This window comes from Anomaloglossus baeobatrachus, chromosome 5 (genome assembly GCF_048569485.1).
Source record: "Anomaloglossus baeobatrachus isolate aAnoBae1 chromosome 5, aAnoBae1.hap1, whole genome shotgun sequence".
Lineage (NCBI taxonomy): Eukaryota > Metazoa > Chordata > Amphibia > Anura > Aromobatidae > Anomaloglossus > Anomaloglossus baeobatrachus.
The window spans coordinates 3,541,634-3,562,563 of NC_134357.1; the positions used below are offsets into that span (position 1 = coordinate 3,541,634).

The 20,930-nt window shown below is 49.4% G+C and overlaps 1 protein-coding gene across 2 annotated transcripts in view; it reads right to left on the reverse strand.

Annotated features, from left to right (window-relative positions):
* Positions 1-749: 749 nt before the first annotated feature.
* Positions 750-20,930, reverse strand: part of ENO4 (enolase 4) — a 102,936-nt gene continuing 82,755 nt past the window's right edge. Inside the window, exons 8-13 of one of the 2 annotated variants that reach the window (XM_075348142.1) lie at positions 4,765-4,929; positions 4,536-4,661; positions 3,839-4,028; positions 1,421-1,488; positions 1,017-1,134; positions 750-891 (exon numbers count right to left, since the gene is read on the reverse strand). In XM_075348142.1, coding sequence (XP_075204257.1) covers positions 779-891; positions 1,017-1,134; positions 1,421-1,488; positions 3,839-4,028; positions 4,536-4,661; positions 4,765-4,929 — 780 coding nt within the window. In that variant the 3' untranslated portion in view covers positions 750-778. The remainder of the gene's footprint in view (positions 892-1,016; positions 1,135-1,420; positions 1,489-3,838; positions 4,029-4,535; positions 4,662-4,764; positions 4,930-20,930) is intronic. The other variant, XM_075348143.1, reaches the window with a different exon arrangement.

Genomic DNA, 20,930 nt, shown 5'->3' on the forward strand with positions numbered 1-20,930 from the left:
TCTTGCTCAGCCGTCACCCTCCCCCCGTCTTGGGTCTTGCTCACCCGCCCCCCCCCTCCCCCCCCGTCCTGTGCCCCTCTTGGCTGTCACCAACCCCCCGTCCTGCTCCCCTCTCGGCCATCACCCTCCCCCCCCATCCTGGTTCTTACTCGCCCGTCACCCTCCACCCATCCTGCTCCCCTATCGGGGCCATCACCCTCCCCCCATCCTGGTTCTTACTCGCCCGTCACCCTCCCCCCCCATCCTGCTCCCCTCTCGGCCATCACTCTCCCCCCATCCTGGGTCTTGCTCGCCCGTCACCCTCCCCCAGTCCTGCTCCCCTATCGACCATAACCCTCCCCCTATTCTGGTTCTTGCTCAGCCGTCACCTTCCCCCCCATCCTGGGTCTTGCTCGCCCCTCACCCTCCCCACGTCCTGCGCCTCTCTTGGCCGTCACCCTCCCCCCGTCCGGCTCCCCTCTCGGCCATCACCCTCCCCCCATCCTGGTTCTTACTCGCCCGTCACCCTCCCCCCGTCCTGATCCTCTATTGGCCATCACTCTCCCCCCATCCTGGGTCTTGCCTGTCCTGCGCCCCTCTTGCCCGTCACCCTCCCCCCGTCCTGCTCCCCTATCGGCCATCACCCTCCCCCTATTCTGGTTCTTGCTCAGCCGTCACCTTCCTCCCCGTCCTGGGTCTTGCTCGCTCGTCACCCTCCCCAAGTCCTGCGCCTTTCTTGGCCTTCACCCTCCCCCCCGTCCTGCTCCCCTCTTGGCCATCGTCTTCACCACAGACACACTCAGCACAGAACATCGTTGTCTTCGGTTTTTCTATGTTCAGTGGATTCTTCCAGACGCTGCAGGATTCCTGGCTCTTTTCCGAGAGCAGGAAATTGAAACTCTTCCTGTCGACCTAAACAAGACAATGGAGGAACAGTCAGAAACCTCCCGAGAGCACCGCGCACAGATCCCAGAGTCACATGACCTCTGATTAATGGGGGGCACTAATGGCGCTTCACAATATGGCAGATATATTACCCAGAGTGCCGCTATGGGTCAGATCCTCCTCTATCGCCAACAGTCTGTTGTATTTGGCTGTCCTCTCGCCACGCAGCAGACCACCCAGCTTCATGAACCGCACACCAAGCCCCACGGCCTGTTATAGAAATATGGAGTGAGGTCAGGCCCCGCCTTCTTTGTAATGTCAAGCCCCTCCTTCTGTGTGATGTTAAGCCCTGCCTCCTGTGCCAGGCCCTGCCTTCTGTGTGATGTCAGGCCCCGCCTCCTGTGTAATTGGGTGGTTTAAGGCCCCGCCTCCTGTGTAATGTCAGGCCCTGCCTCCTGTGTGATTTGGTGGTGACAGGCCCCGCCTCCTGTGTGATGTCAGGCCCCGCCTCCTAGGTGATTGGCAAAAAGCAGAGGCAGAATAACAGGACATATACCAGATCCACGACGCCATCGTCTCCACACTCTTCAGATGAGCAGCCCAGCACGGTCAGCCGCTCCTGTCCTGGAGGAAGAGTCAGAAACGGGAGGTCAGAGGCCGGGGGTCAGATGAGCCGCTAATGAGATAATATCTGATCTCCGTATAGATCAATACTGGATAATCCTAGAAGATACGGCCCCTCGTATTAGCCCCATGTGTCACCACCATACTCCGGCCCCTCGTATTATCCCCACGTGCCCCATTTATACTCTTGGCCCTCATATTAACCTCCCTTGTGACCTCGATACTCTGGCCCCTCGTATTATCCCCTTGTGACCTCCATACTCTGGCCCCTCATATTAACCTCCCTTGTGACCTCGATACTCCGGCCCCTCGTATTATCCCCATGTGCCCCATTTATACTCTGGCCCCTCATATTAACCTCCCATGTGACCTTCATACTCTGGCTCCACGTATTATCCTCACGTGTGACCTCCATACTCTGGCTCCACACATTATCCCCACGTGTGACCTCCATACACCGGCCCCTCGTATTATCCTCATGTGTGACCTCCGTACACTGGCCCCTCTTATTATCTCCCTTTTACCTCCATACTCTGGCCCCTCATATTATCCCCACGTGTGACCTCCATAAGCCGGCCCCTCGTATTATCCTCATGTGTGACCTCCATACGCTGGCCCCACGTATTATCCCCACGTGTGACCTCCATACTCTGGCCCCTCGTATTATCCCCTTTTTACCTCCATACTCTGGCCCCTCATATTATCCCCACGTGTGTTACGGGGGGCTGTCTGATAAAATCTAAAGGAATATCAGACAGTCAGGGTCCACCGTGCAAAGACTCTGCTGCAGACTATGGCAGAGTGCAATACCTCTGTTAAACTCACAGAGGAATATAATTAGTAAATAAGGCAATTCCTCCCTTACTTGGAGGGTGTGTGGAATGGTCTCTGTTAATGATCACAGAGACAAAAGCAGTGAGTGTGAAATGGCACCTACCTAGGTCCGTTCCTCTAGTGGTGCCAGGAGACGGACAGCAGCGTAAGCCGCACAAAGCTCCTATCTGCGTTCGCTCCACTAGTGTGCGAGGACACGAACCACTAGATATGGCACCTGCCTAGGTCCGCTCTTCTAGTGGTGCAAAAGAGACGGACAGCAGCGTAAGCCGCACAAAGCTCCTACCTGCGTTCGCTCCACTAGTGTGCGAGGACACGAACCATTAGATATGGCACCTGCCTAGGTCCGCTCTTCTAGCGGTGCCAGGGGACGGACAGCAGCGTAAGCCGCACAAAGCTCCTACCTCTGTTCGCTCCCCTAGTGTGCGAGGACACGAACCACTAGATATGGCACCTGCCTAGGTCCGCTCTTCTAGTGGTGCAAACGAGACGGACAGCAGCGTAAGCCGCACAAAGCTCCTACCTCTGTTCGCTCCCCTAGTGTGCGAGGATACGAACAACTGCCAGACGCAGTATAAGGAACGTTACCCTAGCGGCAACGTCCACCTACGAGTAGAATCACAAGGCCCAGCCGGACCATGTGCCTCAGGCACCTGCCTATGTTCGCTCCACTAAGAGGTAAGGATACGGACCCAAGCCGAAGGTGTAAGGTATAAGAACGCTACCCTGCCGGTAGCGCTCACCTAACATAGACAGAGAGATGCCTAGAGGGACGTGCACAGGGCGTCTACCCTCATGCATGAACCAAGAGGACTGAGCGCCGTGCGGCGTGCGTCAGGGTCTTATATAAACTCTGTGCCTCATCCAAGATGGAGGACACCAGAGCCAATCCGCATCCAGAATGACAGCAATGACGTGACGCTGGCCTATCACCGAGCAAAGCGTCACAAGCACATGACCAGCGACCAATCGGCATAGAAGGTGTCAGAGACATGTGACCTCGTGTCAGCGATGATGTCACCCGCACATGTGCAATGGCTCCAAGATAGGACTTAGTCTCCAGCGCTTGCACATGTGCAGTAGCAAGAAATCCGAAGATAGTCTCCAGAGCCACAGCAACCGTAACAACGTGTGACCTCCATATGCTGGCCTCTTATATTAACCTGCCATGTGACCTCCATACTCCGGTCCCTTGTATTAACCCCCGCGTGACCAACATACTCTGGCACCTCGTATGATCCCCTTGTGACCACCATACTCCGACCCCTCATATTATCTCCACGTTTGAGCTCCATACGCCAGTCCCTCGCATTATCCCCAAGTGTGACCTCCACACGCCAGCCCTTCATATTAACCCCACGTGTGACCTCCATACGCTGGCCTCTCATATTAACCTCCCAAGTGACCTTCATACTCCGGCCCCTCGTATTAACCCCCATGTGACCTCCATACACGACACCACATCAGTCTCTCGCTGACGGCGCTGGGTGTAGTCACTATAACAATCTGGCCTTACCGTCAATCAGCCGGACCGCTGCCAGTAGGTCGGACACTGTCGTTCCATTGGTGAGTGTGAGGACGGAGCCACTGCACATGGGGATCTTACTGCCCTGCAGGAGGTCGGCCGCTGATCTTGATGCCATATCCGCCAACAGGTAACATTTGGAGCCGACAGATTTTCCCAGCGCCTCCCACTGTGCCTGGTCCTGCCGGCAGAGAGAAGAGGCGACCATAACTGGGGATCTGGGGAAACACTCGGAACCGACTCCTTCATAGGAATGAGATTTACTACAAGACAATGAGCAGCGTCCTCACCTGATAAGTCAGCTGCTGCCGCACATGTTGGGCTATGACGGCTGCCATGGTCCCAGAACCTCCTGCCTCTACAGCAGTGTTCCCAGTCCTCCTGGCCGCCCAGTTTCCTAGGTTTTCTCAGTATTGTATTGGTGAGAGGTCCTGCGGCCATCTCTAGTAATCATTCCATCACCTGCATATACTAAGGAAAACCTGGAAACGTGATCTTCAAGAGACCACGAGGAGATGGGCCCAAAGGCTGAAGATCACTGGCTGCTGGACACAGTTTCATCTGTCGTGGCAGCCATGTTGGATGACATCCGCCGGCTGCGGTGCGGCAGGAGGTTCTCACCGCGATGACGTCGTATGACTACACACCTTGTGTGCACGCGATTGTATATCTGTTGTATAGACACTACCTCTCTCCTGAATGGGTCCAGTAACGCGATGATGGCGGCATGAGAGGTAGTTAAATCCACGTACAGATCCACCATCTCGTCAGGACTCTTCCAGGAGCCGCTGGAGACTTCATATCTGCCTCTGCTCTGTGGGCAATGGAGATGGGGAATGTAACAAGGTGACAAATTAATAAAGTGTTCTCCGCCATTTATCTGTTACATCTGATTAACCAGTGCCGCTCGCACTTACATAGTCCATTAATTCGTGAGCCGCGCAGTTTATGGCTAAGTAGACGTCTGTCCCCAGTCCTAGGCCGAGTTGTTCGCAGGCGTCTCGTATTAACTCCAGAGGTTGATCCAGGCGGTCACATGGGAGGATGAGGCAGCCGAGCGACGAGACGCTCCGAATGACCGACTGCAGCAATTACACACAAAGACGAGGACATAACACCAATCAGGAGACACAACCAGCAAAATGGCGACCGACGGAAACCATCCACGAGACGCGTGAGCTCAGCATCCGATACAAGAGCGGTCACATGTCCAGATGTGGGTCCGATCACCGCATCAATAACCCCCCCAACCAAGCTGACCTCCCCACCCAGACTGGGTCATTACCAGCGGCATCCCACACACGCCATGTCTAGAGCCCCAGAAGTGCTCTACAACACACAGCAGAGAGCGCCACCCGGAGGACGAAGCTCGGGTTCTCAAACTACAAGACACCCCTAGAATCTGGGGGACAGAGAACGCTCCAGGGACCAACGATGGGACACACAATACTGAACAGAAATCAGGAGCCGTCAGATCATCTCTGTACTACAGGCTTCAGGACAATTCCTTAATCTGATGCCAGAGAATCCTCCCTCAAGACTCCTCTGTCCTCCTCTTCCCTCCAGACCCCTCTGTCCTCCTCCTCCCTTAAGACTCCTCTGTCCTCCTCCCTCCAGACCCCTCTGTCCAACTTCTCCCTCAAGACTCCTCTGTCCTCCTTCTCCCTCCAGACTCCTCTGTCCTCCTCCCTCCAGACCCCTCTGTCCTCCTCCTCCCTCCAGACCCCTCTGTCCTGCTCCTCCCTCCAGACCCCTCTGTCCAACTTCTCCCTCCAGACTCCTCTGTCCAACTCCTTCCTCCAGATCCTCTCTGACTCCCTCTTCTCTCCAGAAACCTCTACCCTCTTCCCTTCAGACACCTGTCCTCCTCCAGACTCCTCTTCCTCCTCTCTCCAAACCCCTCTGTCCTCCTCCTCCCTTAACAGTCCTGTCATCCTCCCTCCTCACTCGTCTGCAAGTCCTCCAAACTCCTCTGTCCTCCTTCCTCCAGACACTTATCCTACTCCAGAGTCCTCTTTCCTTCTCCTTCCATGCTCCTGTTTTCCACTCTCAAGACTCCTCTGTTCTCCTCTTCTCTCCAGAATCCTCTGTCCTCCTCCCTCCAGACCTGTCCTCCTCCCTTCAGACTCCTCTGTCCTCCTCTAAACGCTTCTGTCCTCCTCTTCTCTCCAGATTCCTGTCCTCTTCTTCCTCCAGACTCTTCTGTCCTCTTCTTCCCTCCAGATTCCTGTCCTACTGCTCCTTCCAGAATTCTGTCCTCCTTGTCCCTCCAGACCCCTCTGTCCTCCTCTTCTCTCCAGAATCCTCTACCCTCCTCCCTCCAGACTCTGTCCTCCCCCAGACTCCTGTCTTCTTGCTCCCTCCAGACTCCTCTGTCCTCCTTTGTACAGATTCCTCTGTCCTCCTCCCTCCATACTCCTCTGTCCTCCTCTTGCCAGACCCCTCTGTTTTCCTCCTCTCTAGAGACCCCTTTGTCCTCCTCTCGCCAGACCCCTTTGTCATCCAACTTCCTTCATACTCTTGTCTTCCTCCCTCCAGGCTCCTCTGTCCTCCTCTTCTCTCCAGACTCCTCTGTCCTCCTTTTCTCTCCAGACTCCTTTGTCCTCCTTTTCTCTCGACTCCTCTGTCCTCCTCCCTCCAGACTCATGTCCTCTTCTCTACAGACGCCTCTGTCCTCCTCCCTCCACACTCTTCTGTCCTCCCTCCAAACTCCTGTGTTCTCCTCCCTCCAGACACTTGTCCTACTCCAGAGTCCTCTATCCTTCTTCCTCCACACTCCTGTCCTCCTCTCTCCATACTCCTCTGTCCTCCTCTCTACAGATCCTCTGTCCTCCTCCCCTCCAGACTCCTCTATCCTCCTCCTTCCTCCAGACTCCTGTGTCCTCCTTCTTTCAGACTCCTGTGTTCTCCTCTCTCCAGACTCCTCTGTCCTCCTCCTCTCTCCAGACTCCTTTGTCCTTCTCCTCCTCCCCCAGACTCCTCTGTCCTCCTCCCTCCAGACTCCTCTGTCCTCCTCCCTCCAGACTCCTCTGTCCTCCTCCTCCATCCACACTTTTCTGTCCTTCCTCCAAACTCCTGTGTTTTCCTCCCTCCAGACACTTGTCCTACTACAGAGTCCTCTTTCCTCCTCCCTCCATACTGAACAGAAATCAGGAGCCGTCAGATCATCTCTGTACTACAGGCTTCAGGACAATTCCTTAATCTGATGCCAGAGAATCCTCCCTCAAGACTCCTCTGTCCTCCTCCTCCCTCAAGACACTTGTCCTCTTCCTACTCCAGAGTAATCTTTCCTTCTCCCTCAAGGCTCCAATGTCCTCCTCCCAACAGACCCCTCTGTTCTCCTCCTCCCTCCAGGCTCCTCTGTCTCCTCCTCCCTCCAGACCCCTCTGTCCTCCTCCTCCCTCCAGACCCCTTTGTCCTCCTCCTCCCTCCAGACCCCTCTGTCCTCCTCCTCCCTCCAGACCCCTCTGTCCTCCTCCTCCCTCCAGACCCCTCTGTCCTCCTCCTCCCTCCAGACCCCTCTGTCCTCTTCCTCCCTCCAGACCCCTCTGTCCTCCTCCTCCCTCCAGACCGCTATGTCCTCCTCCTCCCTCCAGACCCCTCACAACTCAAGTAAATACATTCATTTACAATAAATTGTCTATGGCTGAATGATGGATTTGGACAGTATTGAACCATTACGTGGCTGTTGTACATGCGGCTGCTCTCTTGCCTACACCAATGTCTCTTGCAGCTAATGGCAACTGCAATTTTGAGATGAATACCTACATCTCATGCGGCACGTCTCGTGCGGCGCAGCACATGCGGCTTGCCTCGTGTGGCTCGTCTCGTGCGGCACGTCTCGTGTGACTCATCTTGTGCGTCTCTTCTCGTGCGGCTCGTCTTGTGCGTCTCTTCTCGTGCGTCTCGTCTTGTGCGTCTCTTCTCGTGTGGCTCGTCTTGTGCGTCTCTTCTCGTGTGGCTCGTCTTGTGCGTCTCTTCTCGTGTGGCTCATCTTGTGCGTCTCGTCTCGTGTGGCTCGTCTTGTGCGTCTCTTCTCGTGCGTCTCTTCTCGTGCGTCTCTTCTCGTGTGGCTCGTCTTGTGCGTCTCTTCTCGTGTGGCTCGTCTTGTGTGTCTCTTCTCGTGTGGCTTGTCTTGTGCGTCTCTTCTCGTGTGGCTCGTCTTGTGCGTCTCTTCTCGTGTGGCTCGTCTTGTGCGTCTCTTCTCGTGTGGCTCGTCTTGTGCGTCTCTTCTCGTGTGGCTCATCTTGTGCGTCTCGTCTCGTGTGGCTCGTCTTGTGCGTCTCGTCTCGTGCGTCTCTTCTCGTGCGGCTCGTCTTGTGCGTCTCTTCTCGTGCGTCTCGTCTTGTGCGTCTCTTCTCGTGTGGCTCGTCTTGTGCGTCTCGTCTTGTGCGTCTCTTCTCGTGCGGCTCGTCTTGTGCGTCTCGTCTCGTGTGGCTCGTCTTGTGCGTCTCTTCTCGTGCGTCTCTTCTCGTGCGGCTCGTCTTGTGCGTCTCTTCTCGTGCGTCTCGTCTTGTGCGTCTCTTCTCGTGTGGCTCGTCTTGTGCGTCTCTTCTTGTGTGTCTCTTCTCGTGCGTCTCTTCTCGTGCGTCTCTTCTCGTGCGGCTCGTCTTGTGCGTCTCTTCTCGTGCGGCTCGTCTTGTGCGTCTCTTCTCGTGCGGCTCGTCTTGTGCGGCACGTCTCATGTGGCTCATCTCGTGCGGCTCATCTTGTGCGGCTCGTCTTGAACGTCTCTTCTCGTGCGACTCGTCTCGTGTGGCACGTCTCGTGTGGCTCGTCTTGTCCGTCTCGTCTTGTCCTGCTCGTCTCGTGCGGCACGTCTCTTGTGTCTCGTCTCGTGCGGCTCTTCTTGTGCGGTGCTGTTTGTCTCGTGCGGCACGTCTCGTGCGGTGCTGTTTGTCTCGTGCGGCACGTCTCGTGCGGCACATTGAATATTATATATTATGCAGTGTGTAGCTGTCCCTATATTGGTCTGACCTCACGGGAGATGATGACTAGAATTAGGGGGCATTTGAGAGACATTGGTGTGGACAGGACAGTGGTCGATGTTACAATGTAATAATCTTAGTGCCACATTTTAGAACATTTCACAATTGCAATTCTAGATCATTAACAGTTTGTGGTATTGATGGGGTACAACACGGCATTAGGGGTGAGAACACTTAAGAAAATTTTGGCCCAAAAAGAAACAAAGTGGCTTATGACATTGGAAACTATGGTCCCGCATGGCCTCACCACGTCCTTCACTCCTACAGCTTTTCTATAGTGGTCCTTTTCCTCATTTTCCGCCGTTGTCTCATTTTAGCAGGTTATTAATCCTGATGAAGTCCTTCTCCTTCTTGTTCCTTCTCCTGTGATTTGAGCTGAAATTCCTCCTCATCTGCAGCTTTTTAGCGAAGGGCAGAAGGTTCTGATGTAAAATTGTCTCATATTTGTTCTCTCTATAATCCCCCCTTGACTAAAGCCCCAGTTGCAGCTGCCTCACTGTAGGGAGGGGGATCTTCCGGGGACGCGTAGTGGTGACTCTGTACATTAGGGTGACCGGATCTCATAGGGGGAAGGGGGGGGTGTGACGGGGTGTACAGCAGAGCAAGGAGAGACAACAGGCCGAGGAACGATCCAACAGGTTTATTCACAAGAACACTGGAACAGCACACGATAAGTCCACGTAAAACAGATTCGGGGGCCCTTCCCGACAATCCTCGGACCGGATTACAAAGCAATCGTCCTTACAGTAGTCCAAAGAGTTCCACACAATCCCACGGGCCGCCACACAGGCCTAGCTCCGTCCGTGTCCACAGCCACACAGGCTGGAGCTCCTGCTCCCTTCAAGTTTCAGCTCACTCTGAAGTTACAAAAAGGGAAATGCAGTGTCTGTGCTCCTTGACCAGCCCACCATGTTCAGGGGGTGGGGGTCACACATCCTATCATCAATGGTTTGGTCCATCACAGGGCTCCGATATGTCTGCCAGCCACAGTAGATGAAGGGATCCCCTGCTGTGCAGAACAATGACTATTCCTTCACTGGCCAATTCAATTACAGATTAGATACACAACTCTGGAAAGAAGAGGACAGGCTATTTACATAATCACATTAGATGCCAAGACTACAATTGTATGAGAGAGACACATTGAGATCAGTAGCTCCCCCAAGGAAATACATGAATTACAACTAATACAACCAGGGAAATATGCATATCATGACATAGTATCACAGCATATACAGTGAGAGGGTAAATTACATCTTCACAATCCCTCCCCCTCCCAACTTGTGTACGTACTAGAGACCTCTACAGGTCACTGGTTAAGTACACACAGGCAGAGCGTTACTTACATGTGGCTTCATGCAGCCACGAATTGGCATCGTAGCTCTCCCACATCATTGCCCAGGAGAACAGCTGCAGGCAGACCACCCATCACCCCAACCACACATCGCTTGACCCCAAAACCAAAGTTCAGATCCACAGTGGCTGTGGGAATAGTCCTCCATTGTCCACCAGCCAGTTCAATAACAATCCCAGGTCCTCTATGGATTGCCTCAGGCCGAACCACTCGGGGATCAGCCAGTGTGAGGAAAGCACCCGAGTCACAAAATCCAACAAGTCTCTGTCCATCCAGCACAACCTCCTGCAAGTGCTTACCTCGATGAGCAGAAGTCGTCATAACTGCGGGTCGCACCCCGTAAACTCCTGGTGGTGCAACATGGGGGGCTGAGTCACTAGGCCAGTCCTCACATAACGGTGCCACATCTTCCTCCATAGCACTGGGCTGTAAATAATTAACAATCCGATTGGGTGCAGGATCAGTCCTCATTTGAACAGCTGGGCAGGAGACTTGCCGATGCCCTGGCTGTCCACATTGATAGCATCTGAGCTGGGTCTCCCTCCATCCAAGGCGTCCTCTTGGGTAAGGGGTAGGGGAACTTGGAGGCCGGCTCCCACCTGAAGGTGCTGTAGGGGTTTGAGGATGATTCCTCCATGGCCTGGCTGGGCATGAGGCCTGCAAATGCCCGGGATGCCTACAAACATAACACCTGCGCTCTGTTACTTCCTCTCCCCGGCGTATTCCAGAAAGTGCAGTAGAAGCAACTGGAGGCACATTAACACGGGTATCAACATGTGGTGGCTTAGAGGAACGGGGAACAATGGGGACAGAATAACTGGGGGCATCCGGTGTTGTGGAGCTGTTAGGCGTCTCTCCATCCTCCAACAGAATCCTCCACTGAGGCTTGATGGTGAGAGCCTCATCAGCGAGAGCAGCAGCTTCCTCCACTGTCGCTGGTTTTCTCTCACGCACCCATTCCCGGATCTCAGCGGGGCACTGGGCAAAGAATTGTTCTTTTAGGATGACCTGCAGGAAGGTCTCCCAAGATAAGGCCTCCTCTGCCTCCAGCCAGCGATTACATATTTGTTTGAGTCTATGAGCATATATCTTAAAAGACACTTCCCCATCACAGGCTAAAGCACGGAACTGAGTCCTGTAAGTGTCTGGCGTTACAGCATAATGTTCTAGAATAGTCTGTTTAATATCCGCATACTCACAGTTCCACCAAGGGTCCATAGCTCTATAGGCTGCAGCAGCTCCACCCTCTAAGAGCCCAACCAGATGCCGGACGCGCTCCCTTTCTGGGACTTCCATTAATCGACACTGATGCTCAAAGTCCTGGAAGAAGCCCTCAATGTCACCAGCAGCCTCATTAAACTGCTTGAAGTCTTTGCGGGACACTCTGGGAAGTTCCCTCATGATGGGTGCTGGGGTTACAGTCTGTCTGGAACCTCTCGCGGCTTCCACAGCGAGCTGCTTATCCAGCAATGCCATCTCCTCCATCCTGCGCTCCTTCTCTTCAGCTCCACGCATGGCCTCCCTCTTATCTTCTATGGTGGCCTCATCTCCAAGCAGTGCCATCTTTTCCTTGTACCACACAACCCATTGACTTTTTTGGGTATTCACCTCCGGCTCCCGTCTTTGCTCCCCTTGCTGTGGAAATTGTTCCTCGGTGCCATCTTGCAGGCAAGCGTGTTCCAATGCCTCAATTAGTTGCTCCTTAGAGAGTCCTTTGTAGCCGACACCTAATTCACGGGCCTTTGTTTGTAGACTCGCCACAGTCCAGTTCCTGTATCCTGAGGTTCTGGTTTCAGACGTCGATTGGCTGTTGTCCTCCATTTCTTCTGCTCTGATCCCGCCGCTGCCAACCAGTTTGTGACGGGGTGTACAGCAGAGCAAGGAGAGACAACAGGCCGAGGAACGATCCAACAGGTTTATTCACAAGAACACTGGAACAGCACACGATAAGTCCACGTAAAACAGATTCGGGGGCCCTTCCCGACAATCCTCGGACCGGATTACAAAGCAATCGTCCTTACAGTAGTCCAAAGAGTTCCACACAATCCCACGGGCCGCCACACAGGCCTAGCTCCGTCCGTGTCCACAGCCACACAGGCTGAAGCTCCTGCTCCCTTCAAGTTTCAGCTCACTCTGAAGTTACAAAAAGGGAAATGCAGTGTCTGTGCTCCTTGACCAGCCCACCATGTTCAGGGGGTGGGGGTCACACATCCTATCATCAATGGTTTGGTCCATCACAGGGCTCCGATATGTCTGCCAGCCACAGTAGATGAAGGGATCCCCTGCTGTGCAGAACAATGACTATTCCTTCACTGGCCAATTCAATTACAGATTAGATACACAACTCTGGAAAGAAGAGGACAGGCTATTTACATAATCACATTAGATGCCAAGACTACAATTGTATGAGAGAGACACATTGAGATCAGTAGCTCCCCCAAGGAAATACATGAATTACAACTAATACAACCAGGGAAATATGCATATCATGACATAGTATCACAGCATATACAGTGAGAGGGTAAATTACATCTTCACAGGTGGAAATGTCGGAATCTTGTTCCTCTGGACCCCACAAAACGATTCCCCTTTCCAGATATTGAGATAGCCAAAATTTGGGCTCGATCAAACGACGTTAAGCCGTGCCGCTCGTTGCTCAAAGTTTGAAAAAATCCAAATTTTTGGCCAAAAAGCTGACATATGGAGCCATAACTCCAGAACGGTAAATAATAAAAACACGCTTAATATCTCAAAAAAAAGCTAATGTTGTTCTTCAAAATGTATATGTTACACACAGGGTGCATGTAATTTCTATTTTAGGGATGGTGAATTACTTCAGCGTACAACCCACCTTTTATTTATTCAGTTTAGTTTCTAAAGTGCCTTTGAGCTGGTTAGATCGAACAATTATCCAGTGAAGATATTTTAACGTTTTTTTTTTTTAAATTTTCCAAGTGTGTGTGTTATTGTTTTTATAGCTATTATAGTATTATTTTAAAATAGCACACTGCAGCATCGAACACGGGAAGACTCAAAGGAGCATGCGTCCTATTGGAGCAAATGTTAGGAAGAGAATTGCTACACCTAGCTTGCCGTCACCATATCTTGGAAATTGTGTTAAGAGGCGTATTCGACACAAAAATGGGATCAACCACTGGACCTCATCCAGACATTTTCAAAAGATTCCTCACTGCGTGGCACAAGATAGACAAAGGAAAATACGACACAGGTATCAGTGACAATCTAATACAACAGCAGCTAACTCCAGAACTAACTGCAAATGTTACTGCTGAATTCGAGACCAAATTAACTGCGAGCCACCCCAGAGATGACTACAAGGAGCTGCTGCAGTTGGTTCTCGTATTTGTTGGATCACTAGACGGCAATGTTGTGGGTTTTAGAATTCCAGGAGCCATTCATCACGCTAGGTGGATGGCAAAGGCTATTTACTGCTTAAAAATGTTCATTTTTCGTCGTCAATTTAAGATGTCTAAAGAAGAAGAAAGTTCTGTGCTGCCATTTCTGTTTTCCTAGTTAAAATTTATTGTAAAGCTTGGTTCAATGCTCCAAAAGCTCATCTAGCGCCAAAGCAAGATTTCGGTATTTTGCATAGTCTGTTAAACTATAAAGAATGTGAAAACGACATTGCACAAATAGCCCTGACCACATTTTCCAACCATTTGTGGTATTTGAATGCAGAGTTGTGGGATTATTGTTTTTTGATCCCACCATTACAGACGATGAAAAGTTGTTAATGGTAATAAATGGCTCAGTAGCACAGATGAGCCATCCGAGCACACGAGGGCTGGAAATCCAAAAGTTAGGAAAGAAAAATTAAAAGAGGTAGTTGATGGAGGATTGGTAAATTTACTGACCAAAGAAACATTTACATTCTTTGACCGATTTAATATAAAAACAGATTTCCTAAGACAAAATCCAAACACCTGGCCTCAAAATAATGACTTCCAAGAAGGATTGAAAATTGTCAAAACATTAAAAGTAGTTACTGATATGGCTGAGCGCAGGGTTACATTAATAACAGACTTTAACGACCTTCTGACAAAAGATGAAGAACAGAAGCAACATGTCCTGCAAGTCGTAAGCAAATACCGAGCATTAGATTCTGACGCTTCAAAAACTAACAAAAGCTCTAGAATAGATGAGATAACTATGTAACATTATCAGCTCATGTAGGGGCTACGTCTGGATCTGTTCTGTGTCTGGTTTGTATGTATTATATACCTCATTTTTATATTTTAAAATAAAAAATGTCATTAGACTTATCAGTATTACTTGTTTTTTTGTTATATTTCTACTTTAAACTCAAAAATATGCCAAAAAACCCCCAAAATGTATCACTTAACAACAAAATATCCTCTCTACTAACCAGAATCCCACAATGTCTGCTATTTCATCCTTCTCTGCGCGATTCCTAAAGCTTAACTTGGAAAAAACAGAGTTCATTGTCTTTCCACCTCCTCACTCATCTCCTCCAACAAGCCTTTCCATCAAACTCGATGGTTGCTCACTCACCCCAGTCTCACAAGCTCGTTGCCTTGGAGTGATCCTCGACTCTGCTCTATCCTTCAAGCCACACATCCAAGCCCTCTTCACCTCATGCCGATTACAACTCAAAAACATCTCCCGGATCCGTGCTTTCCTTAACCAAGAATCTGCAAAAACATTAGTGCATGCCCTCATCATCTTCCGCCTCGACTACTGCAACCTCCTGCTCTCTGGCCTCCCTTCCAACACTCTTGCACCCCTCCAATCTATCCTAAACTCTGCGGCCCGCTTAATCCACCTCTCCCCTCGCTACTCCCCAGCCTCGCCACTCTGCCAATCCCTTCACTGGCTTCCCATCACTCAACGACTCCAGTTCAAAACACTAACCATGACATACAAAGCCATGCACAACCTGTCTCCTCCTTACATCTGTGACCTAGTCTCCCGGTACCTACACGCAACCTCAGATCCTCACAAGATCTCCTTCTCTGCTCCTCTCTTATCTCCTCTTCCCACAATCGCGTACAAGATTTCTCCCGTGCATCCCCCATACTCTGGAACGCTCTACCTCAGCACATCAGACTCTCCCCTACCGTGGAAAGCTTCAAGAGGAACCTCAAGACCCACCTCTTACAACAAGCCTACAACCTACAATAGCCCTCAGTCCAGTAGACCACTGCGCAACCAGCTCTGTCCTCACCTATTGTACCATCACCCATTCCCTGTAGACTGTGAGACCTCACGGGCAGGGTCCTCTCTCCTCCTATACCAGTCTGTTATGTACTGTTAATGATTGTTGTATGTATACCCTTTCACTTGTAAAGCGCCATGGAATAAATGGCGCTATAATAATAAATAATAATAATAATAATAATAATAATAATAATAATAATAATAAAATATACGAAGTATGCTCCTAGTGGTACCAGGTCACGTTCTTGGGGCTAAAAGCTAATGTAACTCAGTTTGACTTAAAATAACAACAATTATGTATCAAATATAAATTTTGAAGAACAACATTAGCTTTCTTTTGAGATATTAAGCGTGTTTTTATTATTTACCGTTCTGGATTTATGGCTCCATATGTCAGCTTTTTGGCCAAAAATTTGGATTTTTTCAAACTTTGAGCGACGAGCGGCACGGGTTAACGTCGTTTGATCGAGCTCAAATTTTGGCTCTCTCAATATCTGGAAAGGGGAATCGTTCTGTGGGGTCCAGACGGACAAAATTCCGACATCGATTTTTTTGCGGTCACCCTACTGTACATTTTGGAAGTTCCACCTCGGTCTCATCAGACAGAATGTTTCCTGCTTTTGGCCGACATGATGGAGGTTTTGGCAGAACACAGCCGGCCTGGATGTTCTTCCGTCTTCTCCCCCAACCCACAGGCCGGACACAAAGAACACGGGAGACTGTTGTCACATGCCGGACACAACCAGGACTGGCCAGAATTCCTGCAGCTCCTCTAATGTTGCTGTCGGTCTTTTGCACCCTCCTGGGCCGATTTTCTTCTGGTCTTTTCATCACTTTCTGAGGGTCGTCCAGTTCTCAGTAATGTCATCATTACTTCTCCATGACGTCTTGTCACGGTGCACGGTAGAGGTCTGACATGGGGATAATGCGATCGGTGCAAATGATGGGGCCGAGCTCTGATACGATGTAACATGGCGGGAAATGTGATTGGTGATTCTCAGCACAAGCACAGCCCAATTATCACAGGGTGTGAACAGTTATGCAATTGAATTACTATAGTTTTGTTATTTTTATCTTCTCTCTCAAAAGGATTTCAGTTTGTTTCTCAGTGGAGTATTCAGCAACATTAAAGGTGGAAACAAGCCTGAAAGATTCTTCATGGCCGAGATATTTACACGACAAAATCCTGAATTTTTACTAGTCGGGTGTAGACTCTCTATATCTCCTGTATACATATATATTTACAGTACACACCAAAAGTTTGGACACACCTTCTCATTCAAAGAGTTTTCTTTATTTTCATGACTCTGAAAATTGTACATTCACATTGAAGACTTCAAAACTATGAATTACCACATGTGGAATGAAATACTTAACAAAAAAAGTGTGAAACAAGTGAAAATCTGTCTTATATTCTAGGTTCTTCAGAGTAGCCACCTTTTGCTGTGATTACTGCTTTGCACACTCTTGGCATTCTCTTGATGAGCTTCAAGAGGTCGTCACCGGAAATGGTCTTCACTTCACAGGTGTGCCCTGTCAGGGTTAATAAGTGGGATTTCTTGGCTTATAAATGGGGTTGGGACCATCAGTTGTGTTGTGCAGACGTCTGGTGGATACAGCGGATAGTCCTACTGAATAGACTGTTAGAATTTGTATTATAGCAAGAAAAAAGCAGCCAAATAAAGAAAAACGAGTGGCCATCATTACTTTAAGAAATGAAGGTCAGTCAGTCTGAAAAATTGGGAAAACTTTGAAAGTGCCCCCAAGTGCAGTGGAAAATCCATCAAACGCTACAAAGAAACTGGCTCACAGGAGGACCGCCCCAGGAAAGGAAGACCAAGAGTCACCTCTGCTGCAGAGGATAAGTTTATCTGAGTCACCAGCCTCAGAAATCGCAGGTTAACAGCAGCTCAGATTAGAGACCAGGTCAATGCCACACAGAGGTCTAGCAGCAGACACATCTCTAGAACAACTGTTAAGAGGAGACTTTGTGCAGCAGCCTTCATGGTAAAATAGCTGCTAGGAAACCACTGCTAAAGGACAGGCAACAAGCAGAAGAGACTTGTTTGGGCTAAAGAACACAAGGAATGGACATTAGACCAGTGGAAATCTGTGCTTTGGTCTGATGAGTCCACATTTGAGATCTTTGGATCCAACCACCGTGTCTTTGTAGAAAAGGTGAACGGATGGACTCTACATGGCTGGTTCCCACCGTGAAGCATGGAGGAGGAGGTGTGATGGTGTGGGGGGGGGGGGGCTTTGCTGGTGACACTGTTGTGGATTTATTCACAATTGAAGGCATACTGAACCAGCATGGCTACCACAGCATCTTGCAGCGGCGTGCTATTCCATCTGGTTTGCGTTTAGTTGGACCATCATTTATTTTTCAACAGGACAATGACCCCAAACACCCCTCCAGGCTGTGTAAGGGCTATTTGACTAAGAAGGAGAGTGATGGGGGGCTACGCCAGATGACCTGGCCTCCACAGTCACCAGACCTGAACCCAATCGAGATGGTTTGGGGTGAGCTGGACCGCAGAGTGAAGGCAAAAGGGCCAACAAGTGCTAAGCATCTCTGGGAACTCCTTCAAGACTGTTGGAAGACCATTTCCAGTGACTACATCTTGAAGCTCATCAAGAGAATGCCAAGAGTGTGCAAAGCAGTAATCAAAGCAAAAGGCGGCGACTGTGAAGAACCTAGAATATAAGACATATTTTCAGATGTTTCACACTTTTTTAAGTATTTCATTCCACATGTGATAATTCATAGTTTTGATGCCTTCAATGTGAATCTACAATTTTCAGAGTCATGAAAATAAAGAAAACTGTTTGAATGAGGAGGTGTGTCCAAACCTTTGGTCTGTACTATGTATATATATACATATATATATACAGTTAGGTCCAGAAATATTTGGACAGTGACACAATTTTGGCGAGTTGGGCTCTGCATGCCACCACATTGGATTTGAAATGAAACCTCTACAACAGAATTCAAGTGCAGATTGTAACGTTTAATTTGAAGGTTTGAACAAAAATATCTGATAGAAATTGTAGGAATTGTCACATTTCTTTACAAACACTCCACATTTTAGGAGGTCAAAAGTAATTGGACAAATAAACCAAACCCAAACAAAATATTTTTATTTTCAATATTTTGTTGCGAATCCTTTGGAGGCAATCACTGCCTTAAGTCTGGAACCCATGGACATCACCATACGCTGGGTTTCCTCCTTCTTAATGCTTTGCCAGGCCTTTACAGCCGCAGCCTTCAGGTCTTGCTTGTTTGTGGGTCTTTCCGTCTTAAGTCTGGATTTGAGCAAGTGAAATGCATGCTCAATTGGGTTAAGATCTGGTGATTGACTTGGCCATTGCAGAATGTTCCACTTTTTTGCACTTATGAACTCCTGGGTAGCTTTGGCTGTATGCTTGGGGTCATTATCCATCTGTACTATGAAGCGCCGTCCGATCAACTTTGCGGCATTTGGCTGAATCTGGGCTGAAAGTATATCCCGGTACACTTCAGAATTCATCCGGCTACTCTTGTCTGCTGTTATGTCATCAATAAACACAAGTGACCCAGTGCCATTGAAAGCCATGCATGCCCATGCCATCACGTTGCCTCCACCATGTTTTACAGAGGATGTGGTGTGTCTTGGATCATGTGCCGTTCCCTTTCTTCTCCACACTTTTTTCTTCCCATCATTCTGGTACAGGTTGATCTTGGTCTCATCTGTCCATAGAATACTTTTCCAGAACTGAGCTGGCTTCATGAGGTGTTTTTCAGCAAATGTAACTCTGGCCTGTCTATTTTTGGAATTGATGAATGGTTTGCATCTAGATGGGAACCCTTTGTATTTACTTTCATGGAGTCTTCTCTTTACTGTTGACTTAGAGACAGATACACCTACTTCACTGAGAGTGTTCTGGACTTCAGTTGATGTTGTGAACGGGTTCTTCTTCACCAAAGACAGTATCCGGCGATCATCCACCACTGTTGTCATCCGTGGACGCCCAGGCCTTTTTGAGTTCCCAAGCTCACCAGTCAATTCCTTTTTTCTCAGAATGTACCCGACTGTTGATTTTGCTACTCCAAGCATGTCTGCTATCTCTCTGATGGATTTTTTTCTTTTTTTTCAGCCTCAGGATGTTCTGCTTCACCTCAATTGAGAGTTCCTTAGACCGCATGTTGTCTGGTCACAGCAACAGCTTCCAAATGCAAAACCACACACCTGTAATCAACCCCAGACCTTTTAACTACTTCATTGATTACAGGTTAATGAGGGAGACACCTTCAGAGTTAATTGCAGCCCTTAGAGTCCCTTGTCCAATTACTTTTGGTCCCTTGAAAAAGAGGAGGCTATGCATTACAGAGCTATGATTCCTAAACACTTTCTCCTATTGGGATGTGAAAACTCTCATATTGCAGCTGGGAGTGTGCACTTTCAGCCCATATTATATATAGAATTGTATTTCTGAACATGTTTTTGTAAACAGCTAAAATAACAAAACTTGTGTCACTGTCCAAATATTTCTGGACCTAACTGTATATATATATATACATACATACATACACACTACAGTTCAAAAGTTTGGGGTCACTTAGATATTTCCTTATTTTTTTGTTTCAATCAAGCTAACATTAAATGACACAGAAATCCCCTCTATACGTTGTGATGTGGTAAATGACTATTCTCGCTGCAGACGTCTGGTTGTTAATGCAATATCTACAGAGCTGTATAGAGGCCCATTTCCAACAACCACCTCGCAAGTGTCTAATGGCACATTGTGTTTGCTGTGTTAGAAGGCTTATGGATATTTAGAAATCCCTTGAAAACCCTTGTGCAAGTATGTTAGCACAGCTGAAAACAGTTTTGCTGATTAGAGAAGCTAAAACTGACCTTCCTTTGCGCTAGTGGAGAATCTGGAGCATTACATTTGTTGGTTCCATTAAACTCTCAAAATGGCCAGTAAAAGAGACCTTTCATGTGAAACTTGAGTTTATTCTTGTTCTCAGAAATGAAGAATATTCCATGCGAGAAATTGCCAAGAAACTGAAGATTTCCTACAACGGTGTGTACTACTCCCTTCAGAGGAGAGCACAAACAGGCTGTAACCAGAGTAGAGGGAAGTGGAGACCGCGCTGCACAACTGAGGAGAGCACAAACAGGCTGTAACCAAAGTAGAGAGAAGTGGAGGCCGCGCTGCACAACTGAGGAGAGCACAAACAGGCTGTAACCAGAGTAGAGAGAGTGGAGGCCGCGCTGCACAACTGAGGAGAGCACAAACAGGCTGTAACCAGAGTAGAGAGAAGTGGAGGCCGCGCTGCACAACTGAGGAGAGCACAAACAGGCTGTAACCAGAGTAGAGAGAGTGGAGGCCGCGCTGCACAACTGAGGAGAGCACAAACAGGCTGTAACCAGAGTAGAGGGAAGTGGAGGCCGCGCTGCACAACTGAGCAACAAGACACGTACATTACAGTCTCTAGTGTGAGAAATCCACGCCTCACAGGTCCTCACCTGCAGCTTCATTACATAGCACCCGC